Below are 26,142 nucleotides of genomic sequence, written 5' to 3' on the forward strand. Positions count from 1 at the left end.
TCGATTTCAATTTCGCCTGCTATCACAAAAAAGTAGGTTTAAGGCGAGAATTTCATAATACAGGTGTGTGTGTGTGGTAAGCTGCGTGAAGGTAGTACTGTAAATTTGTATGGCAAGAGTAGAGATAATAGTAAAAATAATAATATAGAAAGAAAAAATGGGAAATTTGTATTGCCCTGCAATACTCGTTTATATTATAGCGTTCTACTCCTTTCCACTGTTGATCGAGCCAACCTTCTCGGCGTCCAACTCCTCAGTATGAGGCAATGCAGGCTTGCTTCGGAAAGCAATGATAGATCCACTGAAGACGGCGTCCATCTCTTCCAGGGAGCGGCCCTTGGTCTCAGGGAAGAAGAAAAAGACGCAGCAACACATCACTGTTTGTAAGACACCAAAATAAACATCCACCGGTTGTCAGTGACAACTAGTTTCAAAAAAAGAATCTCCAAGGATTTGCGCAAACACAAAAAGAAAAAAAACTTACCAAAGCAGCAGCAGCCAAAGAAGATGTAGGTACCCCAAGTGATGGAAGCCAACATGACGGGCACGATTTCAGAAATGACAAAGTTCATGAGCCAGTTGGCAGCGGTACTCAACGAGGTAGCCTTTGCGCGAATGTTCAGGGTATAGATTTCGGCAGGATAGATCCATCCAACAGGGCCCCAGGAGTAGGCAAAGCCGGCGACGAAAAAGTAGATCATGACGATACAAAAGTAGGATGCGCTGGTGTTACCGCTCATGTCAACGTTGTTCTTGTCCTCGGCAGCGTCATAGTAGACGCGACCGGTGGCACCCATGACAATACCACAAAGAAGCATGGAAACACCCATGAAAATGGCACCGCTCATGAGGGTCTTACGACGGCCCAACTTGTCCATGAACATGATGGCAGGCACGGTAGCAAACATGTTCAAGACACCGTTGACGCCAGAGGCAATCAGGGTTGCAGATTGCTCGCCGATACCAGCTTGCTTGAAGATCTGAGGAGCATAGTACATGATACTGTTATAGACAGAATGTGAGTTCATTTGATTGGGAGACTTGTATGACTCGGTTAAACAAGTATGTAACGCACCTGTTGATGCCAGTGAACTGTTGGAAGACTTGGATGAGGATACCGAGAATGAGACGGCGGCGAAGAGTGCCCTTGAACAGCTCAAAGTAGTTGGTGACAGAAACAGCACGTTCGTGGGAGACCTGCTCAATGATTTCATGGTATTCTTGCTGAACAAAAGGCGCGTTGGCGTCACCGTTGGCGTGCAGCTTGGCCAAGACCTCCAAGGCCTCTTCATTGCGGCCCTTGCTGATGAGCCAACGGGGAGAGTAAGGAAGGAAAAAGGCGCCAAAGAAAAGAATGAGTGCAGGGGCGATCTGGATAGCGAGAGGGATACGCCAGCTAGCTTGGCCAGTTTGATGGATGTTGGTGCCTGTACGTATAAAGCTGTTAGTGGAGATCCTCTTTCGTTGCAAGTGTCATGAAGGGGGAATTGGGAGCTAGATACACACCTGCGCCAGCCCAGAAAGCAATCATCAGACCGACGGTGATCATGAACTGCTGGAGCGAGATAAGACGACCACGGATCTGCTTGGGAGCTAAAAAATGATCAGAGATTGCGAGTTAGTAACGTTGCCTTGGTCGTAGAAAAGCTGCTACTGCTGGAAGCGTGGCTTCGTCTTACCAAGCTCAGACTAAAAAAAAAAAAGGGAACACATTAGCAATTTTATAAAAGAATATAGAAAATAGACAGAAAAAAAAATTAAGGTTTTTTTTTTATACCTGATAAAGCGGGACGGTCATGGACAGACCACCAATACCCAAACCAGCAATAGCTCTGCCAGTAACCATCATGGCATAGCCATTGGCACCAGTCTGAAGGGCGGCACCGAGCATGAAGACGAGAGAGGCAAGGATGATCGTTCGCTTACGGCTGATGAGATCAGCAGTTTGACCGGCAACCAAGGCACCACAGAAACAACCGGCAAGCAACAGACCGGTCAAGGTACCCTGTTCCAGAGGGGTCAAGTAGTCGCGCTGCTTCATTGTGTAGATGAAGTCCTCCATCGTAAGGATACTCTGTTTTCCATATGCAATCGGTGTTAGTGTTTTGAGAGCTCTGCTGCCGGTATCAAGAGAGAATGCCTAGCACCGTCCCATTGCCAGTGCAGTTACTTACACTCAAGACACCTGTGTCATAACCAAAGCAGAGACCACCAAAGGCAGCAAAGAAGCAGACGCCGTAGATACGCCAGGGGAATTGAGCCATGAGATTAGTAGGAAATAAAAGTTATTAAGAAAGAAATAAAGTCTTCAGAAAGCTAAAGAACTCTTCTGGAGTCCTCTTTATTTATACTCGTTTTTTTTTGATTTCATAAAGATCACACTCAACAGAGTCTATTGTGGCACTGGGGCCGGACGGACGCACCCAGCGGAAAAGCCGCATTGGGAATTGCTGCAACACCTTGAAAAGGAAGTATTTTCGCCTTTTCCCGAGGTTGGATGGGCCAAGCGGTGATTGGAAACGGGAAAAGAGGGGGGCATCACAGAATGGAAAACGGATTCCCAGCACCCCACATATCACACTGCCCAAACACAGAGAAAATCGTCAGTTTCAAGTTATAAAAAAAACCGTTCAGAGTTGTTCTTGGACAATTTTACCCGTTCTCACTCTTTTTCCGTCGTTTCTTGCCTTTCCTTGGTTCCAATCTGGAAAAAAAAAGAGTCAAAAGAGGCTATAAAACCCTTTCTGCACACACACCCACACCCTCCAGCTCAACACTAGAATACAACAATGCACAAGGGGGGGGGAGCGGATCAAACAATTGGGTTGTTGCCTGATGTGGTGTGTGCTTCTTGGACCCCGACAATGCTCTCTCTCTCTCTCTCTCTCTTTCACTGAGATATCCCCGCGGGGTAAGTAGTAGTAGTAGTAGTAATAGTAATAGTAGTAGTACGTTAACCCATTTTTTCCTGATTGGGCCATTCCCACTTCTTGCTGTCATACCCAGGTTTCCCATGAGAAAAATGAAAGCCGCGGGAAAAAGTCGCGTTCCGTCCAATCATCTGCACCAACCATCTGGAAATAAGGGTCGTCGAGCGACCCTGCCATATGCTCGTACCACCCTTTCGCCTTTTTGTCATAATCGTCGTCCTTTTAAATAATAGATGGAGTGACATTTTATTCTCAAAACAAGAGAAACTGTTCCCTTTTAAAAAAAATAATAATAATATTATCACCCAAAAGGAAGAACGTAAGGCTTCATGTAAATGGACTAGTCCAGTCAAGGCAGCAAATGAAAAAGATGTCCTGCCCACACATAATAGTAATACTGTTCAAGCACTAAAAAGTCGGCCATCACCCCTTCACTGCTGCTTAGTATGCACCCAACAATACGCTTCGTAAACAACAACAGTCTCGGACTCTTTGTTTGGCAATTGACGAGAAAATTATAGTGTATTTTGTTTTGTTTTGTACAACAAGACGAGGAGGAGGAGGAGGAGGAAGGAAGGAAGGAAGGGGAAGGGAGGGGAATATACAATCATGATTGGACTCAATGGGCGAGGAGCGAAGAACGATTCCCACTGCTACTGTGTCGTTCTGACCATTTGCTGTGCGCGTTGGCACCTGTTGTTGTTGTTGTTGTGTGTATAACGTGTGGAATATGAGCACATGATGTTTTACCCAATCTTAAAAAAAGCAAAAAGGTTACTGACCTTGACTTGGATATCGGTTTACGTGTACGACTTGAGGAGAATCGTAACGCCGCCGTCTGCTGGGAGCCGTTTTCGACCGCTTTATACCTCGTGCCATCAGCGTATTTTTCCGTCGGCTTGCTACTGAAACTGATGGAGCGAATCGATCCTCACACGGTAGTGCTACTCCCAGCGACGCACTGTTGGACGACAGAGTACTGTATAGGCTGGCTTTCCGACTGCCGGCATCCACCACCCAAGGGTCTGTATGGCGTCGTCCGTCGTCTTCCATGGCTGCTACGTTCATAAAGAAAGGGTGAATGGTGTGACACTCATTGCTAGCAACCACACACACAGAGAGAGAGAGAAAGAGAGTCGTGTACCCTTATTCTCATTTTCCCAGGCCAGCCTGCTTCTTCCCAAATGAAGATTACCATTGCTGCTGTCTCCAGCTGCGGATGACTCTTGTCGTTGCTGATGCTGCTGCTGCAGCTGCTGCTGGAGCTGCTGCTGGGTGTCGGATATCTCGGGCATCAGAAACTGTGACTGATGTTCAACAAGGAATTGGATCACGCGTTGTGACGCTTTGTAGCTTGCAGGATTCAGCTTATCATCTGGATGGCAGAGGATGCCCTGTAGTGTATGTGTGTCATGTTAGTATTAACAACAACCATGCCACCGCCGTCTCAGCTACGGCATGGATCGCTTTCACCCCTCGGTCCCCCCCCCCTTACGTTACCGGCGTAAATATGACTGCAAGCGACGGCACATCCATGAGGGTTGTTGCTGAGTGCAAGGCATAGACGCCGAGGAGGTCAAGGAGGTACAGCAAGAGGTATTGGTTCGGCATCGGTAATCGTTCGATTAATTTCTGGAACGAGGCCACCTTGTCCTCTTCGGACTCAAATCTGGCATCTGGCAGAAAAGGGTGTCATTTCTTCTCTTTTTTGGCTTCTTGCCCCTGCACTAGTCTCCCCACCCCCCCCCCCCCGACACAGACACAGACACAGACACACACACACCCTCTCTTACCGCTCATATCTCGAAAGGCTTTGTAGTATTCGTGAGTGATGACAGGCTCGGGCAGATAGTTCAGAAACCTTCTGAGGATGCTGGCTGCGTCGTAAGTGGTATATCCTCGCCACTCCAACTTGGCGCCATACTCTTCGTCGGGTGTGTCAAAGATGGTCTGAAGCAGCCCTATCCGCTTGGCATTGCCACACAGCCGAAAGATGCCTTTGGACTGTAGCCCTGTATATATATATATATCCATTCAACACGGTTAAACCTTACTGTGGTTTGTGCTACTGCTACACAAAAGCTTATTCGTTCAAATAAGGACATAAAGTAAGAAACACACACATGCCTTCATCCTTCAAAAACGATCCGCACTTTGCAATCACTGTAGGAATCACGCCGAAACACTGTTTCCCGCTACGATCGTCGATATACGATATGCTCGAATGGGCGTATTTAATTGATTCTGCCAAGGGTATACCGAACACGCCTTTCTCTATCATCATCGCATCCACACAGTCATGTTTGTTTGTTTTGTCACAAGTCAGCCTTAATAAGAAAAAGATATGTATAACAGAAACAATGGAAAAAATACAAAGCGATATTTTTACCGACAACGGGGACTGCCATATCTTTAAAGTTTTGTGCTTTGGGATTCACTTTCTTCCACCATGTCCGTATCCGTTCTTTTTGTGCATTAGAAAAAACACCCGGAATTTCAAATGAGGATGACATGATGTAGTTTATTGTCAATCGTGGAGTTGGGAGGAAAATAATAAAAAAAGGGTCTGGGACGTAGAGAGGAAGGAAAAAAAAAAGAGAGAGAGACAAAAGGGGTGAAACATGTCTATGACGTCGGTCTCTTTTTTTTAGATGTTCTGTGAGTTCACAATATTTCGTTTCACTCTTTTTTGCCTCCTCCCTAATGGGTGTGGCATGGGGGAGGTTGACAACAGTTCATATAACAAGGCTGCTACCGGTGGTCATAGTAGTAGTGATTGGGAAGGACCTATTATTAAAAGTAGTGATCGAAACTGGTGCAGCACCTGATAGAGGATGGGGCTGTGGATCACAAGAGAACAATAGGTTTAATTGATTTTGTCCGGCAGGCATCTGTCATTATCCAAAAGACATGGCAACTCTTCCTAACTATTGTTCTTTATCAATCCCTTTATTAGCAACACTGGTGAAAGGATTCGCCACATCCACCATTTACTGTATTCTAATATTAAGTTTATGATTGGCTTGAGTTTTCCTTTATAGCCTTTTTGCATTGATTGCCATGAGCAGTAAAAGGTTAAAATTACCTGAGAAATACGGTTTGGTCATAGCAGTTTTAGTAGAGAGGCGTGATACTGAAATTACAAGTTTTGTTGTCTATAATCAGGCAAGGCCATGCTTGATGTGTCTATGTACATGCGAGAAAGTAATTTTGGTCTTCAAAAAATGACCAGAGAACGATGCTATGTAGACAGATGGCTTTGATGAATTTTGCTTAGTCGCTATATATTACGCGGATACAGCCTTTACACATATGCCGCACTCTATACATAGTGACTTCTTGGCTTATGAGTCTGAATATGCTTTCTAGAACCCAATAAGAATTTATAAAAGAACAACACACACTATGTCGATCAGAGGTCTGTTGAACTTTATTATATCTATCTATGGTCCGACTAGCTTACTGCACCTACAGTGGTACATTCAGTACATACACAGAGATACTGAAGGGGACGATTTTTCAAAAGTTGCTTAAATCAACGCCTGGCGTGGAAGCTTTGATCACGCACTGTACTTGACGTTTCGCTAAAGCGGTTTCTATAGAACCTAATCGCAAAAAATGGCTCGCCGATATCAATATGTATATATTAAACAGCACAATCACGGTCGAAATTTCCATGTCTATATACTTACAGTGATAGAGATGTCAATAGTAGTGAAATAGTATTGGTTAGTAGGAATATGGCTATATTGGATCCAGAGATGATCATGTGACTCTGAAGGTCGATACGATATGGGTGCATATACCATTTGCTCAAGAGATATGAGTCGACAGCTGGAGAAGCTTAGACCGTGTTCTCTAAGCACGCTCTACTATGTTTAGCCGTACAAATCATTATGTGCCGAATCTTCAAGAAGGATGTGCAGAGACAGGTGATGAATGATCCAGGCTCTTTCCATACCTACTAATAAAAGCAGTAGCTGGATCATTTCGCCGAATGAACGTCATTGGCCATAGAAACGAGCTAATTGAAGAGACTAAATACGGAAGTCGTTTTTCAAAAAGCGCAGTGGATGTTTTTTCGCAGGCGGAAAAGAAAAAGGGGGTCGATCGCTTGTATCACTCTCTCTCTCTTTTTTCCTCTTGTCCTTTCTGTATACATATATTTATATATAAAAAAAAGAAAGCCATGGTAGACTGGCTCCCAAAGCGACGAGTACTTGTGTCGCTTGTAGGCATCTTCTTTCTCATTTCCCTCCTTGCACTCTTGACAAACCTCTTCCCTATTCAAACCAACCTCATTACAGATGAGCAGGCACCATCAGTGACCGGCTCCGTCGATCATCTCGACAACGGTAACATTGTAGATTCAGCCGACGAGCCCGAACAAGAAGACCTTGTTCAGGTAGACACAAAGCCCACCGAAGCCGATCAATGGGCACCCAAGACGTTTGAGCCTTTGGAGGGTTCAATGATGAAGATTATCAACGCCAACGTGCGCAAGGAGAAAAAGGACAAGATCCTGCTGACCGCTGTCGTGAATGCGGGCATGGCCGACTATACACTCAACTGGATCGAGTCGCTGAAGCGCACGCACTTGGAGGACAAGTTCTTGGTGTTTGCCATCGACACCGGGCTCTACGACATCCTTGTTGACCACGGATATGCGGACCATGTTGTCCAGATCCCCGAAGACTGGTTCCACCAGAAACTGTCCAAGGACTTTGCCAAATGGCTCGATAAGTCTTACACCCCCATCACACACGCCAAGTCACTGGTGGTCGAGCGTCTGTTGTATGCCGACATTACCGTTTGGTTCTCGGACGTCGACATTGTCTTTACCTCACCTTCCATCTACAGCTATCTTGTCATGAAACTCACCTCCCGCAAATCGATTACCGAGTTCTTGACGACCCAGGAAACGGAGCAAAAGATTATCAACTCTGGTTTCTACATCATGCGTCCCACAGATACCAACAAGCGTATCCTCAGTGACTCGATCATCATCCAGGACAACGAGCCCAAGGTTACCCAGCAGCGTGCGATGAACCGCGTCATTGACGAAATGAACCTGTCGTATCAAACGAGCCCTATCGCCCTTCTCGATCTCGCCATGTTTCCCCACGGACGAATGTACTTTGAGCGCAAGATCCCCACCAAGTACGGCATGGAGCCCATGATAGTCCATGCTAACTATCGCGTAGGCGAAGAGAAGAAAAAGTCTCTGCAAGGAGCCGGACTGTGGTACCTTGACGAGTAGTTCCTCTCTCTCTCTCTCTCTCTCTTCATTCTCAAATTACACAAAAAAACATTCTTCCTCCCTTTCTTTCTCGCTCTCACCACGATAGATCCTCCCTCCCCCCCCCCTTCTGCATCACATACACTCCAAGACATGTCTCCTCTATTCCCTTAGTCTCTTTGTTCCTTTACTTGTTGCAAATAAAATCTAATTTATTCTGTACACTATACATTAGAGTTAGAGTGTGAGTTGGTATAGGAGTGTATATTATAATTAATGAAATGAAAAATAAAAGTAGTGGGGAACACCGGGTATTTTACAAACATCCTATGAATGTCGCTGCTAGAGTTAAATTATGATTCATTAGTCCCAAGGAAAAAGATGGTATCACAAAATATATCCACATGGCAAATCATTCTCACCTCCATTTCTGCTAGAACCCGTTGGAGCTGTTTTAAAAATACTGGGTGATTAACAACCTATCGTTCCCATCTTTCCGCATCGCTCGCAACTCTTTTTACCTTTGTAGCACCCTTGCTTGCAACGCTCAATAGCTTTTTCGATAATGGGTTGTTGTTGTTGTTGTTGTTGCTATTACTCGATCCGCTGCGATAGGTGCCCGTGCTTCGGACATAGCCACCCGAGAAATCGTCCTGTGGAGGCCGTTCTCTGTCGAAATATTGGTCGCTGGATATACTCGAAGCCCCTTGGAATCGTGCAAGCTGAGCCGAATTTTCAGCGGCACGACTTGGATCGTATTCGTTGCGACCAAAATATTGATCTGACGATATGCTCTTTGCATTGCCAAACTTATCTCGAGCAAAAGTGATCTCGTTTTGTGCTGCTTGCTCTTGTTCTTTCTTCACACTACCCTTTTTCGATCTTGCAGAAGCATGGTGGTGGTTGACTCTATCGTCAGATGCTCCAAAACCACCTAGTCGTGCCATGCCCATGCCCAGTCGATCCATCGCTGGGTCGTACTCATTATTATCCTCATTGTCGTCTTTCATCAAAGGGGTCGATTTGCGATCCTCTGTTTTCCGCACATCATCATCATCAGGTATGTATGCTAGACGTGAGGATGCTTTCCGTGTTGATGCAGGTGTTGGTAATGGATTAGAGAATCGATGTACGCTGCTATCATTATTATGACTGGTGTTGTCACTGCCATATTCCTTTTCTATCTTCTGCTGTTGCTTTTCGCGCGCCTGTGCTTCTTCGAAATTAAATGCGCCTGATTGCGCTTTTCGTACGCCTAACCGAGACGGCTTGTTGTATTGCTGATTCTTGGGTCGAGCGAATGATGATGCTGCTGTTGCCGCTGCTGCACTTGATGAAGAGGCCTGCAGTTTTTCTTGTTTTTGTGATTTTTCACTTTCCCAGAGCGCAAACATATCTGCATCCGTTCTTGGTTTTGTCGATGCTGGATCGGATGGTGCCATTGGTTCGATATCGATAAGAGGCATATGCTGCTGTGGTTGTTTAAACGTGAGAGGTTCGTCATTGTCAATCAGATTAGGAATGTCGACTAAATTAGGAGATGCTGCTGATATTATGTTGTCTTTGTGTTGGTCGTATTGCTGAGCGTTATTATTCGTTAATGCGCGCTGCGCTTTTGCCTGGAGCTCTCGCTTATACTGTAACGCGTTTTTGCTCGTGTATTTAGAGTGTATATCTTTATAAGCGAGAACATGTTCACCCAGTGCGTCATGGGCTGCTTGATTGCCACCACAACGCATCATCTCTAGTTGTTCGTAATTCCAGGCATCAAGTGTCGTTGATCTAAACAACCATTATCACGTCGGTTAAATACTCATACAGCATGAAACAGAACAGTAAACTAATTCATACAATAAGAACCTTACTTTACAAAACTGATATGTACACCCAGGTTTCTGTGGGCTGCGGCACAATCTTGGCACAAATACACGCCAAACGTTATTGAGGCCCAAGTGGGTCCTTTTACATGACAATCAAAGCATGCCTAAATTGAGAAAATGAGTAAATGCATTCTAATGAATAAGAAAAAGTGCCAATTTACCTTATTATGTCTAGATTGCAGTAGCTTTCTGAATTCTTGAGAAGTTTCCTGCTTTGTTGGTTGTTGCTGTGACATATGAAGAGAGTGTATGAAGAAAAAGAGAAGCAATTAAAGATTGTTTGCTCCGCTACAAAGTCTGAAAGATTGCGAAACACAAAGCGGCGGGTGTGCCAGCTTTTCCGTGTAAAGTATGCTTGGAAGGATTGCCCCTTTCTGCTAGATGCAAAAAACTGGTAAAGTTAAAAACGTTACAAGGAACACAAAGCTAATCTGATACATCGAATATATTTCAAGACTTTAAAGTGATGCTGCAATCCCCTCTTTTATTAGTGCCCCCTCTTACCCACAATATAGCACCCACGCAATATAATCCACTTGAACAAAGAATGCTGTATCATTGATGAATTCACTTTTTAGAAAGAAAAACTTTGACAAAGAGAAAAGGAGGTGGAGAGAAAGATGAACAGATGGAGAGTGTGAAAGATGGGATAAGGGAAGAAGAGGGGTGGAAAAGAAGTAGATGCATGTCCAATACAGAAAAGAAAATAGTTATATAACAGTATTATGAAGGGAATCAATACGGAGAATGTTCGTACTGGTGATGGTATTGTTGGCCATACTGTTGCTGGCCGCCCATGGGAGGGGGCATTGGGGGCTGTTGTTGTTGTGGTTGATAGTGCGGCTGCTGAACGGGATACTGAGCATTGTTGTTGTTGTTGTTGTTGTTGTTGTTGTTTCCATAGCTCTGTTGGGACAATTCATCCTCGCCCATCAACTCCTTCACTTCCCATACGTTCTGCTTGGATCCAACCGAGAATTCGAGATCTTCCTTGGTGATCGAGTCCCAATACTTGTATACCATCATGACTGCCAGCAGTGAGCAGATCGTGCCAAAGAACAAACCGTCGACGTAATGCTTGACTTGGTCACAGATCGTGACGGAAAAGATAAACATGAGGACCTGTCCGACAATGAAAAACGCGGTGCCGAACAAGATGTCGCCCAATGGCCAGCGATCATCCAGAGTGTTGACGACCAGAATGATTTGCGAGATAACATATACGATGAACGCAATGCCGTTAATAATAAAGTAAAAGGCCCAGAGCGCGCCAGGGCTATTGTAGGAGAAGGGGCCAATGTTCAAAAAGGTCAAAATTGCAATGACGCCGACGATGATGAAGATCAGGAACGAGCTGATACGAATCGACCATAACGACAAGGGTGTGCCATCTTCTGCAAATTGGAAACCGACAAAACCGTTGATCAATAGACACCAGAATGTTGCACACATTAAACCGACGTGTATAGCAGCAAAGTACTGAAAAAATGGATTTTGTGCAGAAGAACATGCATGTTAATACTCAAACTCGACTCGCTGGTTTATCTCAGCATCTACAGCAGTATAGGTTATCAGTACAATAACTTACTGCATAAGCGGGGGATGAAGATGGAATGACATCGGTGATCAAGAGCATTTCCAGGAACACGGTGACCATATACATATAGAAGAACATGACAATTTCCTTGCGACCTGTGCGCGTGTGCGTGTAGAGAACATCAACCGTGGATTAGTTCATCTGAGCAGAAAAAAAAAACGAGAAAACAGCCATGAGAACAAATCTTACCAACAGCGGTATATTTTGATCGAATATGGTAGATCATGATAGCTGTCATAATGATAGCGACAACGTCCACAATGAGCGTTGCTATAGGATAAAGCCAAGTGTTGCCGTGTTAGTGATGAGGTTGTTATTTTCTATTCTCTGGTGTATTCGTACCTGGTTGAAAGACAAGATTGCCGCCTAAATCGACATTACGAGAATAACATACGGGCTCAACACCCTCATTCTCACCCATCATTGGGCATAGCGGTAAAGCAACGGTTTGGCAGATGCCATTGAAGCTGAATGCTTCGAACTTAAATTCAATATCGACCATAATGTGGCGTTATGCAATGTATAAGTTGGGTGCAGGCGCCAATGGGATGTGGTGTGTTTTAGATGTGTATGTAAGTATTTTAGATGAGAGATGAAAGAGAATGTGAAAGGGTGTTTTTTAAGGGGTGGCTGTTTGCACTATAACCTTTTCGAAAAGTGTAGTCAGTTGAAGAAGGAGAGGGTTATATTACTGTGTATATACGGGCGAAGGGAAAGAAAGAAAGAGAGAGAGAGAGAGAGAGAGAGAAAAGCTGCAAAGCCGCCCAAGAGTAAACAAGTGTATATAAAAAAACGAGTGGAAAAAAAAAATGCAACAAAGCTAGGCGAGGGTCAAACCCATAAGGAAAATGACTAGATTCTGTTGTGATAAATGCGTGTGTGTGTGTGTGTTCGGATGTTCTGTTCCCTTCGTATATTTATTAAAGGGAAGATCACTAATTGGCTATTTTTAGCCTTCCAATCATGATCCCTGAACGCATGCACTTTTTTTCTTTCCAGGAGATGGTCCGCTGGATCTCGATCCCCAGTTTTGGGCCTTTCCATAATGAATGCCCTTGAGCAGAACAACAATTCCAATGCTTGTGTTGTGTTGTGTGTGTTGAGGAAACAGCGGGAATAATGGGTTCATTTCTCTCTCGTCCTTCTCCAAGTGTTAGCTTCAGCGCTACATCAAACATATGAGACCAAACGATCGACAACGCACAGCGAGTGTTTTATTTTGATTATGCCCTACTAGCTAGGGTTATACACACATACCATTGTCTTTACAAAAAAGCTGCCATGTACTACAAACAGCCTCCTTCTTCATCTCCCAAGCCATGTAGCCCTTTGACCACCAAAAAGGAACTGCCTCGGGCTAAAGCAATCTGTTGGGAACATCATCTCACAGAAATAGCTCCAGCCTCGTTCTTTTCCTGTTCCCGGGAAACTCTGGATTCCCTTCACCTCTTTTTAGGATGTAGGCGGAATTACCACTGATCTTGTCGTGGCAAATTGTTGCATCAAAGCCCGACGTCTAGAGTATAGGTTATCGCTGTCAAGCAAACAACAAGTCCTCAAATAAGGAGGTCGACCATCATCCATACATACTACGTCGGCTTGGAAAATCAGCTGGATGTATTTTCTATTTTGTGTAACATTTTATCGATTTAACCCACTCACTCATTACTGTGAATGTAGCGGAGACAGAATCCATGCGATATAGGTCAATCACGTGTTGTGTCAGCATCCACGTTGTGCTTTGACATGTCAATGGATGCGTAGATCCCATTGAGTGTACAAGAAGACGTAGAAGAAGAAGAAAAAGCTTTAACAATATGTATCCCCGGCATTGATCCATTTCTTTTTTGTTTATTGAACAGCTTACTGGTCTGAAATTTTGAAAACCCCGTTTTCTCCGTAACCTTTACTGATTGTTCGAAGGATCGCACGACTATTTACCTCTTCAAGTCATGTATACACAACCGTTTTTGCTATATTGTAGCATAATGCGCAGCCATTGATAATAGTCAAAACATTAGCAAGTACTGGACCTTTTATATATTAATAGAAAAGGTTACACAGCAGTGCGGTGGGTTGTTTTACATACGACCTGTGTCATTTCCAAGAATCATCACCTGGCAGGAATATAGAAGGGATGCATTTTTCATCTTCGCTTATTACACACTGCTTTCTTGTTTATATTTATGTAGGTTTTCTGTCATCATACAGATCTTGTACTTTCATAGGAACAATAATATGTATTTTCATCTTTGTAAAATTTACGTAGCCACTAAATGAATAATATCACAACATTAACTAAAACTCAACATCTCACAAGTTCTGTATTTGTCTATTACTATGTATATGCATCATCATCGCCGAATACTGTACGCACTCGTCGTTTGCTTGCGTTACTCTTCTGGTGATTCACGTCGTAATATCCACATAAATATGTCACCGTAAAATGCTTGGTAAATTACTCGATGTTGAGCGAATAGAGCGTAGTACTACATACTTTCCCCTTAACTTGGAATTTGTATCCTGCTGATTTGGTTGTTAACTTAAGGTCTCACACTTAATATATGAATGGTCTGATCTCAATACACTCAGATAATGGCATCAACGGTGTATAACCGTCGCTTGTTGCGATGTGATATGTGACGGTGTCATTGCCAACAACAGGGCGAAACTGTAAACCTAGGCAACGTTTCTACCGGAAACGTTCTGGGAAATTGAAAAAAACGAGCCCCAACATATGATCTACAGCAGCTTCATTTCACCTGCAATGACTCAATAAAGTGGGACCCTATCTTTTCATGGTTAATACTTGCCAACGTTATGATTTTTATCACGATGCACCAATCATTTTGTGCTGTCGACAAGAGATTGAGGAACGTGGCAAGTACTGTATAACTGTAGCCAAGTCGGCTATGCGAGCTTCAAATAACATGATTTCTGCCTCTCTGGTTTAAAGAGATCGGACGGGTGTATGATACACCTTCCTGATCCAGTCTTTCCTTCTCTTGCTATCTCCCTATCTATTCGTCTTGCTACGACGGAGTCGTCCCAACTCGGATACTGCATCGATATCTCAATTCTCATTGTCTTTTCAAAGCTGAAAATATCGTCACAAGCGATTTCTATGCCCAACAGACTCGGTAAAGAGAATTTCACTTTTATTATTGTCATTTGTTTTGATGCTGGATGCTTTTTTTTTTGTTTATGGAAAGCTCAAGTTCTAAATTACTTGCTGAATGCACTCAACACGAAAGTTCCTTCGTCGTTAAAGACCGCAAAGTGGTCGATCCAGTCAAAACATTTGATAATCTTCGAGCTATCCCAGGACCATCTTAAAGATACGGTCGTGTCTCAGGATGGCATTGTTTTAAAATACTCCTTCGTAGTATGTTGATCACGCGTAGCGTCTATGAGTTGTTGGGCAGCAAACATCGTCGATTAACAAGCGGATGGCACAGGCCCTTTTATTTTGGAGCTCACATCCTCCGATTGCCGTGGCAACCACTGTTAACCTCAACGATGTGGACGTGGCGAAGGCAACATGGGGAGCTATCTGGAGCAGATATCATATGTGGTTGCACACATGCGGCGGATGCGTAAAGCGCATAGAGACAAAGCTACAAGTATAAACGGAAAACAGAGATCATCCAAGACTGTTTTCAACAGTAACGTGCCATCCAGTTAATTTTTCATGGACATGTCACCTAATCTTCAGCCCACTGTCGCCGTCGCGAGTGGATTGTATGCCAGCCTCCATGTAAATGATTCAAGCCTTGTTAACGTTCTTGCATTACGCGCATCCGGTTACCCAGTGAAAGGTTGGGTTGCCACATACGAGATTGGAGCCAATGTTGCCGCTGTCACCAGCGTGGTTGCTTGCGGCATCCATTTCTATGCATACTATACGACCAAGGAATTTACAGGCGCTGTATCGTGGATGGGTGACGCTGTCTGGCCTTGCTTCCGTACACGATTATGATAGAATCATGAAACCGATCAATGATCGTTTGCATGTTCTTGATGATACTCCCGGACACGACAAGAAGGAATTTTTGCAATTAGGAGCAAAGTCCAGTGGGCACCGATTGCTTTTGTAATGGTTGTGTTATAACACAAAATGATCATGTGCTCATGATGAATTGTCAGGTTTAGTTTTGTTTGTAGCTCTGCTGCATTATTGGTTGCACAGAAAAAGCAAGCGAATTTTTTCGATCTCACTCCCAAAACCTGTTCTTGTCTTGTCTTTTTCTCTTTTGCGTGTGTGTGTGTGTATTTGCACCAGTCTTTAGTGATACGAACCGACTAAAAGACAAGACGAAATGACAACGACATCTGTATCATCGGACATTCCTGCAAATTATCTTTCGAGCTATACTTCCTCATCCTCACTTCACAACTTTGCTCGACGGCATTCCATCTATGGCACAGAAGATCGCGTCGTTTTAGACATTGGTTCGTTGTATATTAAATGCGGCTTTTCTGGTGAATCCCATCCTCGACATGTTGTGCCAACATGCGCACGACTTGAGCGATCATCGGGTCCTGATGGTGAAGCATTCAGTATAGATACTGAAGTAAGATACGGTTATGCTAGCTTGTTTATTTATCGGAGGACTCAACAAAAGAACTCCTTATTAATATACTGTCACTTTTTTCTTTTTCTGTATTTGCCTCTGGAAAACAGCCAGTATCTTTGTATGAACTTGACCTTATGACCAAGGGTGACTTGAAGCCGTTGCAAGAAAAGCTGAAAAAACTGTTGCACGATATATACTTCCGGTAAAGTCACACTTCTTTTGTGGATGAAATAGCTTGAACATGGTGATAACAATGGTATTCTAGCTTGCTGTTGACAGATCCAAAGTCGCGTAAAGTGATAATATGCGAATCGCCACTTGCTCCTGTTGCATTAAAACGAATAATTGCGGATTTGTTGTTCCAGTATTTCCAAGTATGTTGTATATTTTACTTGTCTACCACTTTTCGACTCAATAACCAATGTGTTATATATAATACAGGTACCATCCATTTCATTTGTACCCATTCATCTGATGGCTCTGCTGACGACTGGTACTACGACAGGCCTGGTTGTCGATTGTGGTAACCTGGAAACGACAGTACTTCCTGTATGTATACACAACAATGGGAACAGGAAACTGTGAAATGAGTACTTTCTAAGTTAAATGTATGATTTTGTAGATATATTCGTCGCGGCCCCTCGTACCTTACATCGCCACCACTCCTCTCGCCGGCCGAGCACTGACTCAGCGGCTCGAATCCTTGCTTTTAGAACACGGCCGCTTTATACCCTCCTCACATTTACAACTGTCACTCGCTCCTCAGAATCCAATGCCACGCTCCGTATTGACGCCGAGTGTACTCGAAAATTTAAAAGCCACAATCTTGTTCTGCTCGCCGCTGATGATGGACAGAAAGGAAGTACAAGCCGATCTGGTAGCAGGGTACAAAAACTTTAGCAGTGCAACGGACGTCTACTATCCTGTCGTTTTGGAGGATGGTACCAAAGCGACACTATTGATACCCGGCTGGATCCGTGAACGAACAGCAGGAGTTTTGTTTGAAGGAGATGAAGAGGATGAACCTAGTGTGGTGCATTGCATTTTGAACGCAATTCTCAAGGTAACCTTTCTTTAATACTATCATGGTGGTAAGCAGTGGACAAGGAAGCAAGAAAAGCATGGACTCAGCAAGGTCGGATATTAGGTTCAACCGGATTTGCGAAGGCCGCTCATGTCTTCACTACTACTTAATGGTGGAACTTCGCTTATTCCTGGATTCCAGTCCCGGCTCAAGCAAGAGCTGCTTCGTGTTATGCGGGATCCAACTCCATTTGAAAAGAAGCGATATGCAAGTTTGCTTCGACTGCAAAACTCGGTGCGATTCATTGATAGTCCAGAGGATAACAAGGGCGCTGGCCGCATCTTTATGAACAATGTACGCGGCTGGATTGGAGGTAAGTAACTGGAAAAAGTGAACAGCTTCGAACTGGTTGTGTGTGTGTAGGATATGTTTGTTTAATGGGAAATCTGTCAAAAAATTTAGGCTCTTTGATGGGTTCACTGAAGTTGTCAGGTGAAGAGTTAGCCAGAGAAAGGTACAACGGCATTGTGACAGATTGGTCTATAAATCATTGGGCCACCTCTCCTCCTCCTCCTCCAGGGACATCGTCCAGTACCTCTGAAATATCTGCCTCATCTCCTACTTGAGCTTGGCTATTATGATACTTAATAAAATATATCTTTCAGCGAGATAGTCCGGCATTTTGTCAGCAGAAATATAATGTTTGCGGAGTTGCCCTTGTTTGATGTGGGGTGCGAGAATACGCTTGAATTTTGTCAGCTGCTTCGTTCCTTTCTTGTTCTCACACTCACAACACACCTCTCTCTCTCTCACATAAACCCGATCGACATGCCCCTTTACACATCGGCTAGTCTTAGTCTACAATACCACTCGGAAGACGATCAGTTTGTAACCTTGTCTCCCGCTTTGTGGGACGCGATCGCTCCCAAGGAACAGCAACAGAGTGGTAATCATATAGAGCACACTCCTTTATAGACGATCTGTGTACAAGTGGTTCCTGACTCCAAATATCCTTCATTTAGACTTCTTTACCGTTGCTGTGACGGTACCGTGTCTCATTGCATCAGCACCAGTCGGTGGAGGCGAACAAGGCGAAGGTTCAAACAAACTGCACTCATTCCTGGCTCATGCTAGAAAGGCCGAAGAAACCCGAAAAGTAAGAAAAAGAGAAACCTACCTCTACGTACCAAAAGCACGAAATAAAGTTAATGCGGTTGGGTTCTCTGCAGAATGACAAACTCAGAGTGCTTGCAAGCGCAAGTCTGATAAAATCAATATACGGACCCGATTCACTCGCACGACTAGACGAAGACGAGGAAGAGGAGGATAATGAAGAAGAGGAACAGGAAAATCATGAAGAGGGTTGCTCAGTACAAATCAAACCGGTTGAGTTGGTAGAACTAGACGAATTGATTGTTGGTGCTCTGGAAGCATCCTCCTTTGAATTTGCACAACAAGGTAAAATATACCTACCGATCATCCTGGGAAAGCTTGTGAATATTTGAAGGGAGAAGTAGTAAGTATCACTCACAGTTTATTGGTGGTTTTGATAGCTGAGTCTGAGCTTGGATCACTCTTTTCATCGTCGTCGTCCCCAGACAAGCCAGCATTGATTATCCGAAGTGGAGGCCGAAATGTATTCGATGGTGGGCTCAAGTTTAGAGTGTTGATGACGGGGCCGGTGCAACAAGGATTCATGGCAACGACCGAGCGTACAAAATTGCTGGCTGTGGATATGTCAAGTGCTGAATCATCAGAAGTGCCCACACCTGTCAATGGTGTACAAGCAAACGGCAACGTGCCCGCTTTCTCGATGCTCGACTCACCTCGGGTTCCAGACGTGGCCGAACCGCAAGAATTCAAAGTGCGTGTGCTTCAGCAGTCGTGGCCCGAATCGCGTCTTTTCCCAACTCCAGATAGCCAGCAGGACGATGAAAGCAGAGTGTATATTGGCGTGAAAGATCTGGCACGGTGCGGTGTGTTTAGCGGAAATTGGGTTTTGGTGAGCTCCACGGATAGCAAAAAGTCGCGACTGTGTCGTGTATTTGGTGTGGACGCACTTGACGATATGGAAGATGATAATGAAGAGGATGATCATACCCGGTAAGTCGTTAGAGGCAATCAATCGCGAGAAAGAAAGAGCATGTGGGCAAAAGTATCTGTGGTTTTGTTGACAAAGAGGGATATGTAGATCCGTTGTATTTGTACCGCCTGTATTGTATTTTAACCTTGGCCTGCCCCTGCCACCATCCTCTGCCGATAATGCTACCCTGTGTCTGACTCGCCTTACAGTGCCACCTCCTGCGGCCGGTCCGCCTGTGGCCAGTGAAGTCAGCATTGCACGTGTTGCATCACCGACCTCTATGGACAAGGGTCTGCAGTCACCTTTACTCGAAGCTTTGAAGCAGTGGTTTGAGGACAAGGATCGTATTTTGTGCGAGGGTGATTTGATTGCCGTACCCTTGGATGAAGAAAGTGTCCGGTTACGAGCTCGTGATGACGAGGATAGCAACAGTAGCCACGGACGCAAGCCTACCACTATGGCTTATTTTAAGGTGACTAGTCTCGAAGAGGAACAAGGAGCTACTCAAGAAGGTGTACATCCATCATTCTATGGCAGCGGCCGCAGGATCGTCCCAAGCCGTACCAAGATGGTTCAAACTGGCATTGAGCACTCGCGCGTACCCATCGGCTCCATGTCGCACTATTATGACTTTGTGACCAAACTGCCTTTGCATCGATCCAAAACAGCTGCATATGCGCAAATGCGCGAACTGGTGTCTTCCTCGCTGCATCCTTTGGGCCGCGACTTTCAACTGTCGTGCAATGCTCTTGTGCACGGTCCTCGTGGCGGTGGCAAAGCGACCCTGATCCGCGAAATTGCCGAAGACCTGGGTGTTCATCTATTCGAGTTCTCGGTATATGATGTTGTATCCGAGACCGATGCAAAGACTGAAGTGTATCTGCGTGCCAAATTTGACAAGGCAGCAGCACTTACGCCATGCATCGTCTTGATCCGCAGTATTGAAGGTCTCGCACGAAAAAGCGCAGTTGTGGAAACTGGTCAGGAACCTCTCCTCGCCACTGTTTTACAGGAGTGTATTGAAAATGTCAACGCTGCGCATGCCAACACCGGATATCCTGTCATGGTAGTTTCAACTACCAGTGATGTCGATGCCCTTCCCACAAGCATTCTCGGATGCTTCAGACATGAAGTTACCGTAGAGGTAAATTGTACACCACACCCTTTCATAACTTTTATATTTTATCTTTCTAAATGTAAGGAATATTTCTATTAGGCTCCGGATGAAAAGGCACGTTTACAAATCCTGCAAAACTTAACCCACGATTCGCCTATCGCCCCTGATGTGTCCTTGTCGGCTCTTGCTACCCAGACTGCCGCTCTGGTTGGCAAGGATTTGGTGGATCTGGTTGCTCGCTCAGGTGTTCTTGCCCTTCAACGCATTAACAAAGCCATGTAAGTAAAAATTTTCATTGTCACATTGTAATGAAAAAACCGCTAAAACGTCAAGTTTCTTCTAGAAAACAAACCAACAGTGAAGCGGTTGCAACTGCAGATATCGAGGCGGCCGGTATCGTTTTAACGGCTACTGACTTTGACTCAGCATTGAGCGAAGCTCGTGCAAGTTACTCTGACTCTATTGGCGCTCCCAAGGTAACTATATTTAAATGCATAAATGAGGTTGGGTGAAGTGGATCAGTCGATCTTGGAGGAGTTTCTCTGACAAGCAACTTCCATTTTAGATCCCAAGTGTCACATGGGACGACGTTGGTGGTATGGCCCATGTCAAGGACGATATCCTCGATACTATCCAGCTGCCTCTCGAACATCCCGAATTGTTTGGTTCTGGTCTCAAGAAGCGCAGTGGTATCTTGCTGTATGGACCACCAGGCACTGGCAAAACCCTTCTTGCCAAGGCAATTGCAACATCGTGCTCGCTCAACTTCTTCTCAGTCAAGGGTCCCGAATTGCTCAACATGTATATCGGTGAATCCGAAGCCAACGTTCGTCGTGTATTTCAGCGTGCTCGCGATGCCAAGCCCTGCGTTGTATTCTTTGACGAATTGGATTCCGTTGCACCCAAGCGTGGTGAGAAGGGTGATTCTGGTGGTGTGATGGATCGTATTGTATCTCAGTTGCTGGCTGAATTGGATGGTATGAGTGAGGGAGGCGAAGGTTCCGGTGTGGGCGATGTATTTGTCATTGGTGCAACCAATCGTCCTGATCTGCTGGATCCTGCTCTTTTGCGTCCCGGAAGGTAAACTTAAAAATATGATGGAAACGAATATATACTGTTTGAGTTTGTTGAGGCTGATTTTTTTTTCATTCTAGATTTGACAAACTATTGTACCTGGGTGTGAGCGAAGACCATGACTCGCAGTTGCGCATTATCCAGGCACTGACTCGAAAGTTCCGCTTGCATCCCGACTTGGATCTGATGCATGTCGCCGAACGGTGCCCCTTCCACTACACTGGTGCCGATTTCTACGCCTTGTGTTCTGATTCCATGTTGAAGGCCATGACGCGTGTAGCTGATACAATCGAGGCTAAGGTGCAACAACTCAACGAAGAACAGCGACCTGATCTTCCAAGCCCGGTTACTGCTCAATACTATTTATCAAGACTTGCTACTCCCGAAGAAATTATGGTGCAAGTCGAAGAAGTTGATTTCGTCAATGCTTTGAATGAACTTGTTCCTAGTGTATCTGCTACCGAGCTGTCACACTATTCAAAGGTTCGAGAACGCTTTGAGCAAAAGCATGACGACGAAGAAGAGAATGATGTGGAACAAGATAAGAAAAAACGGGAGGAAGAAGAAGAGGCAAGACGACAACAACCCGCTAAGCGGAAAGATAAGGGGAAAGGAAAGGCAAGAGCTACCTAGAAACCATGCTGCTGAATGTACATAGAACGTAAAAAAGGAGACCTATCTGTCTATTTTGTCCCCTTCTTATCTTTATTCCCAACCTTTTTAGACTATAACACTCTTTTTATTTCGCTGATACAGTACAGTATCATAATAAAAAAATTACTCTTGTATGTGTCATATTGTGTCTATAAATCATATTGTTATAAATAGATACCAGAACATTTTTAAACAACTTCACATTTATTTGATATGTAAACGTATATATTTACAGTATTGTCCGCACAGTGCATGTCAGTGTGTTAAATAGATCAAGATTGTAGATATCCTTCATATCATACACTGTCTTGCCAGTAGCCTTGATGCACTTTAAAACTTTGTCACGCGGCAGCTCTGTTTGCACGGTAACCGATTGCTTTTCTATGATACGTCAGCAACGACGCTCTGTACACCTATGTAAGTGTGATAAATGAGCAAGAACGGTATTAATACATTCATGAGCCGAGCATAGTGTAATAAACAAACGATAATGTAGCTATGTATATTTACCTTCAACTTTTGATGAAGCATCCTTCACTCTATTGGCGCAGCCAAAGCAACCCATTTTAGCGTTGAATATATACTCCTACACACAGTATTTAATCATGTTGCTTTAAAATCGAGCTGCTAAGAGTGATCGATGCACAAACAAAATATACAGTCGACCCCCGTTTACGTCAACCCTCAAGGTACCAGCAAAAGTGTTGACCATATCGAGGGTTGACGACCACCGGGGGTAGAGAATAGACAAAATCTTTACCTGCCAAATTTGAAAGGGTACCAGCGAATTGGTTGACGCTATCGCGGGTTGACGTTATTGGGGTTGACGTTAAAGGGGGTTGACTGTACTTACAGCCATTTTGATGAGTGTATACTTTACTAGAAGAGAAGAAGAGAAGAAGAGAAAAACTGCAGAACAAATCGACTCACGCGTTCTTCCTCCTAGAATTGACGTCATGTTTTTCTCTGACGTTATATTTGAAGCTACTGGGTCCTTTTGACCATGATTATCAAAGAAAGACAGAGCAATTTTTTGCCGTTATGTTTCCAAAGACTGTATAGATTGAGACAAAGAATCTGAGTCATCGAGCAAATGGAGAGCATTTTGTGCTTTCTTACGACTATATAACTGAGTATATTAAAGAGTATGCGTTGATCGAAATAATCCTGGCTATTGTCAGCCTGTGCTGCAAGCATAGTCTAGAATTAAAGCCATCATGGCATCCACCCTCAGGGTAGACGCACGGTCTAAATCAGTAAAGTTAAGCATTTTCTCCATGCCACTACCTCTGCTGCTTTTAGATCTCTGCTGGACCTTGTTTAGAATGTTATGCTCCGCTATGTTAGGACCCGAGCAACCAGGAACATCCATTATCCATCGATCATAGGGCTCTCCATCTTGAATCTCAAGCAAATTGTCCTTTCTTGTGAGTCAATAATGGAAAAGCTTGCTCTAGTCATTATGTCCATTCAAGCCCCTGTTTTCACGACCAAGCGTTTGTCTGTTTTTATGGCTAATATCATATTGCTCCCTTGAGGAAATAGTTGAGGTAAGGAAGAACAATGAAGACGCTTCTTTTATGCTGTAGACACGGTGTCGATGATCAGAGAGAGTTTTTTTAACGGCAACCAAGATAAGTCGGTACTTATATGCTGCGTTTGCTATTGATTGTTTTCCGTCCTCGTGTTAGCATGCAGCAATGTGTTTGAAGCAGGCGTAGAAAAACGAGGATCGACTTACCAACAATTACTATGCTGAGTATTGTATGATTTTTGTGGGTTTTGAGTTTTTGACATATTTGTTTTTGGGTGGTACTGATAGATTTGCAGGAGAAAGAAGAAGCCACTATCGATGATCGCGTTCAGGAAAGAAGCAGAAGCATAAGACAGCAGTAACACCATTCACTATTTGGAACGTTTTTTGCATTTTTTTCGGGATCTAACAGACAGAATAGACGGGCCAGAATTGAGATGGCGTGGAGGAAATGGTCGAGAGTGAATGATACGAGAGCTGTGATCTTCAGGGTCGTAAGGAGTGGCGGTTGGGTTGTTGTCGTCGAAATTGTAGGTGTTTTCTGTATGATGGTTCATCGTGAGGAAGTACGGAAGAATGGAAAACACGCAAAGAAAAGAAGAAGAAAAACGCGCTGATCTGCACAAAGCATGTCAACGAAATTTTCCTTTTCCGGTTCACTCCACCCATGATTTCTTTACCACTCAGAGTAAACATCCTTCTTTATGAGGCTTGCTTAACCACGCTGCATAAGAAAGTTGCTTATTGCATGACAACATTCAGTAGTCATGACAATCCATGTTCCCGAAAACCGCTTGTTGCCAGGACAAGCATGTCAAAACACATCTTATTTTATTCGCGTCACCCATTTTGACCAATTCCGAGCGAAATGGCGGCTGCTCTTGCGAAGCGATTCGCAGCGCTTTTTTCACACAACTGCAACCAGCGCAATGGGCAGGCTCGTAGCAACACGCACATACTCAACCCTTGTTTTTTTGAGGCTCTGAAACCAAGTTACGATGTTTTTTGCGCAGGGTCTTCATTGTACTTTGCTGTCATGCTCGGCTTCTTCAAGCGCAGACCTTCCGTGCTGGCCGTGAATAAAATTGGGGGGTGGGGGTTGGATGGGGGGATGGAACCAAAGTTGGGGACGTCACTGTTCCAGGCGAAAACACTACGCTGTATACGCTTTATGGAGGTGTAGTTTTAGACTACTTGTCGTTTTTAGTCTCGCATTGAGCTCGCTCGGTGGTTAGCTTAACAAACGATAATCCTAAGCTGGCAAGCGCGGTGGACGCAGAGAAAGGGATTCTTTTCAAGAAAAAGAGCGTCGACCCTATATCCTATCTGTCTGCTTTTTCCAGGGTGCGCGTGAAGTATGATACATGTGAAAAAAGCAAACCAGATTGTATCCTCCGAACCAGCTCTTTTCCTTTCCATTATTTTCGCGAACAGAACTACGCGACCACAGAAATGTAAAAAAAGGAAAGGTGCAAAGTGCATTCCAAAGTGTGTTAAAGCGCGTTGTGATCGTTTTACTGTCGTCTGTCATTGTTCCCCGCTTTGTTTAGCACGGAGCTGTGGATGGGCAAAAAAAAATAAGGAACTTGTCGTGCACATAAAAAAAAGGCGAAGCAAAAGCGGTAAAACGTTTATAAGAAGAGTGCGAGAAGAGAAAAATTTGTTTATTGTGTTTATCATTTTCTTATTTGTGTGTAATAAATAATAAATAATAAAAAAAAAGTTCGTTTTAATTATCCCAACATATACCGTTGGCATCACATGCACCCGAAGGTTCACGATCGGCTGCCGGAGTATATGACCACATTCCCACTGGTATATATTGCAAATTTTCTTCAGGGCGCGGACCACTGAATCTGCCGATCATCAGAAGAATTATGACAATAGCCAGCACAAGCAATGACCCGATCATGGCACAGAGCAGTGCATCTGTACTACAGACCAAAGCTGTACCAAAACGAACTGAAGAGAAGAGAAAAAGAAAGGCGAAATTGCTCGCTTTATATATAGGCAGCCAGGGGGACCACGGGAAAAAGGCTGAGACCAGGACCGACAGAGGCAAGACCAGGACCAAGGGAAGAGCCAGAGCGAGGGGAAGACCAGAACCAAGGGAAGAGCCAAGAGAAAGACCAGGAGGATCCAAGGGAGTGAAGGGAAAAGAAAAGTGAAGAGAAGAAAGAGTGAAGAAAAAAAAAATAGAATGCCCTGGCGTATTTATGTTTTATTTTTGGTTGTAAAAAAACACGTCCAGGCCCGTGCTAACAATACAGGCAGCAATAGCAACACGATCACACTTTTTTTTGTTACTTTCACACTTTTTTTGTTACTTTCTGTGGTCGCGTAGTCGTGTTTGCGAAATTAATCGTAACGAAAAAAAATGTTCGGAGGGTACGTGCCGAAAGACGGGTTTTTTTAAACTAAAATAGATAAGAA

General features: G+C 44.2%; 10 protein-coding genes across 10 annotated transcripts; 5 read left to right on the forward strand and 5 right to left on the reverse strand.

Moving 5' to 3' along the window:
* Positions 1 to 204: 204 nt before the first annotated feature.
* Positions 205 to 2,264, reverse strand: BDB00DRAFT_766805 (general substrate transporter; the record flags this gene model as incomplete). The annotated part of the gene is made up of 7 exons (XM_053119619.1): positions 205 to 377; positions 485 to 1,002; positions 1,076 to 1,427; positions 1,507 to 1,593; positions 1,680 to 1,689; positions 1,778 to 2,074; positions 2,175 to 2,264. The coding sequence occupies 7 exons, from the start codon at positions 2,262 to 2,264 to the stop codon at positions 205 to 207; spliced, it is 1,527 nt and encodes a 508-aa protein (XP_052977897.1).
* BDB00DRAFT_482764 (uncharacterized protein) lies at positions 2,192 to 3,611 on the reverse strand. The gene is made up of 4 exons (XM_053117550.1): positions 3,314 to 3,611; positions 3,003 to 3,204; positions 2,657 to 2,704; positions 2,192 to 2,580 (listed from the first exon to the last, which is right to left on the reverse strand). Exons 1-4 carry the CDS (start codon positions 3,315 to 3,317, stop codon positions 2,346 to 2,348), a joined length of 489 nt encoding a protein of 162 aa, XP_052977898.1. The 5' UTR covers positions 3,318 to 3,611; the 3' UTR covers positions 2,192 to 2,345.
* BDB00DRAFT_832259 (Rho GTPase activation protein) lies at positions 3,434 to 5,342 on the reverse strand. The gene is made up of 5 exons (XM_053124196.1): positions 5,058 to 5,342; positions 4,724 to 4,942; positions 4,431 to 4,606; positions 4,075 to 4,324; positions 3,434 to 3,985 (listed from the first exon to the last, which is right to left on the reverse strand). The coding sequence occupies exons 1-5, from the start codon at positions 5,212 to 5,214 to the stop codon at positions 3,705 to 3,707; spliced, it is 1,083 nt and encodes a 360-aa protein (XP_052977899.1). The 5' UTR covers positions 5,215 to 5,342; the 3' UTR covers positions 3,434 to 3,704.
* Positions 5,343 to 7,072: 1,730 nt separating this feature from the next.
* Positions 7,073 to 8,419, forward strand: BDB00DRAFT_482980 (nucleotide-diphospho-sugar transferase-domain-containing protein). Its single transcript, XM_053117551.1, has 2 exons — positions 7,073 to 7,161; positions 7,238 to 8,419. Exon 2 carries the CDS (start codon positions 7,402 to 7,404, stop codon positions 8,188 to 8,190), a length of 789 nt encoding a protein of 262 aa, XP_052977900.1. The 5' UTR covers positions 7,073 to 7,161; positions 7,238 to 7,401; the 3' UTR covers positions 8,191 to 8,419.
* A 71-nt stretch (positions 8,420 to 8,490) lies between these two features.
* BDB00DRAFT_940252 (uncharacterized protein) lies at positions 8,491 to 10,319 on the reverse strand. The gene is made up of 4 exons (XM_053129343.1): positions 10,211 to 10,319; positions 10,035 to 10,153; positions 8,691 to 9,951; positions 8,491 to 8,618 (listed from the first exon to the last, which is right to left on the reverse strand). Exons 1-4 carry the CDS (start codon positions 10,283 to 10,285, stop codon positions 8,523 to 8,525), a joined length of 1,551 nt encoding a protein of 516 aa, XP_052977901.1. The 5' UTR covers positions 10,286 to 10,319; the 3' UTR covers positions 8,491 to 8,522.
* Positions 10,320 to 10,489: 170 nt separating this feature from the next.
* Positions 10,490 to 12,524, reverse strand: BDB00DRAFT_832289 (chitin synthase III catalytic subunit-domain-containing protein). The gene is made up of 4 exons (XM_053124197.1): positions 11,989 to 12,524; positions 11,836 to 11,916; positions 11,638 to 11,741; positions 10,490 to 11,528 (listed from the first exon to the last, which is right to left on the reverse strand). The coding sequence occupies exons 1-4, from the start codon at positions 12,146 to 12,148 to the stop codon at positions 10,785 to 10,787; spliced, it is 1,089 nt and encodes a 362-aa protein (XP_052977902.1). The 5' UTR covers positions 12,149 to 12,524; the 3' UTR covers positions 10,490 to 10,784.
* A 2,246-nt stretch (positions 12,525 to 14,770) lies between these two features.
* On the forward strand, positions 14,771 to 15,625 carry BDB00DRAFT_874200 (uncharacterized protein; the record flags this gene model as incomplete). Its single annotated transcript, XM_053127196.1, has 4 exons — positions 14,771 to 14,786; positions 14,859 to 15,031; positions 15,105 to 15,242; positions 15,362 to 15,625. 4 exons carry the CDS (start codon positions 14,771 to 14,773, stop codon positions 15,623 to 15,625), a joined length of 591 nt encoding a protein of 196 aa, XP_052977903.1.
* A 732-nt stretch (positions 15,626 to 16,357) lies between these two features.
* On the forward strand, positions 16,358 to 17,873 carry BDB00DRAFT_789462 (actin family; the record flags this gene model as incomplete). The annotated part of the gene is made up of 6 exons (XM_053120876.1): positions 16,358 to 16,425; positions 16,489 to 16,597; positions 16,665 to 16,772; positions 16,846 to 17,286; positions 17,371 to 17,620; positions 17,710 to 17,873. 6 exons carry the CDS (start codon positions 16,358 to 16,360, stop codon positions 17,871 to 17,873), a joined length of 1,140 nt encoding a protein of 379 aa, XP_052977904.1.
* A 118-nt stretch (positions 17,874 to 17,991) lies between these two features.
* On the forward strand, positions 17,992 to 18,834 carry BDB00DRAFT_483073 (uncharacterized protein). The gene is made up of 3 exons (XM_053117552.1): positions 17,992 to 18,193; positions 18,270 to 18,403; positions 18,477 to 18,834. Exons 1-3 carry the CDS (start codon positions 18,076 to 18,078, stop codon positions 18,750 to 18,752), a joined length of 528 nt encoding a protein of 175 aa, XP_052977905.1. The 5' UTR covers positions 17,992 to 18,075; the 3' UTR covers positions 18,753 to 18,834.
* A 226-nt stretch (positions 18,835 to 19,060) lies between these two features.
* On the forward strand, positions 19,061 to 22,154 carry BDB00DRAFT_766772 (P-loop containing nucleoside triphosphate hydrolase protein; the record flags this gene model as incomplete). Its single annotated transcript, XM_053119615.1, has 6 exons — positions 19,061 to 19,350; positions 19,439 to 20,474; positions 20,547 to 20,725; positions 20,806 to 20,923; positions 21,013 to 21,527; positions 21,602 to 22,154. 6 exons carry the CDS (start codon positions 19,061 to 19,063, stop codon positions 22,152 to 22,154), a joined length of 2,691 nt encoding a protein of 896 aa, XP_052977906.1.
* Between the last annotated feature and the right edge of the window lie 3,988 nt (positions 22,155 to 26,142).

Source organism: Zychaea mexicana (assembly GCF_025766255.1).
Source record: "Zychaea mexicana strain RSA 1403 chromosome Unknown BDB00scaffold_56, whole genome shotgun sequence".
In the NCBI taxonomy this organism is placed as follows: Eukaryota; Fungi; Mucoromycota; class Mucoromycetes; order Mucorales; family Lichtheimiaceae; genus Zychaea; species Zychaea mexicana.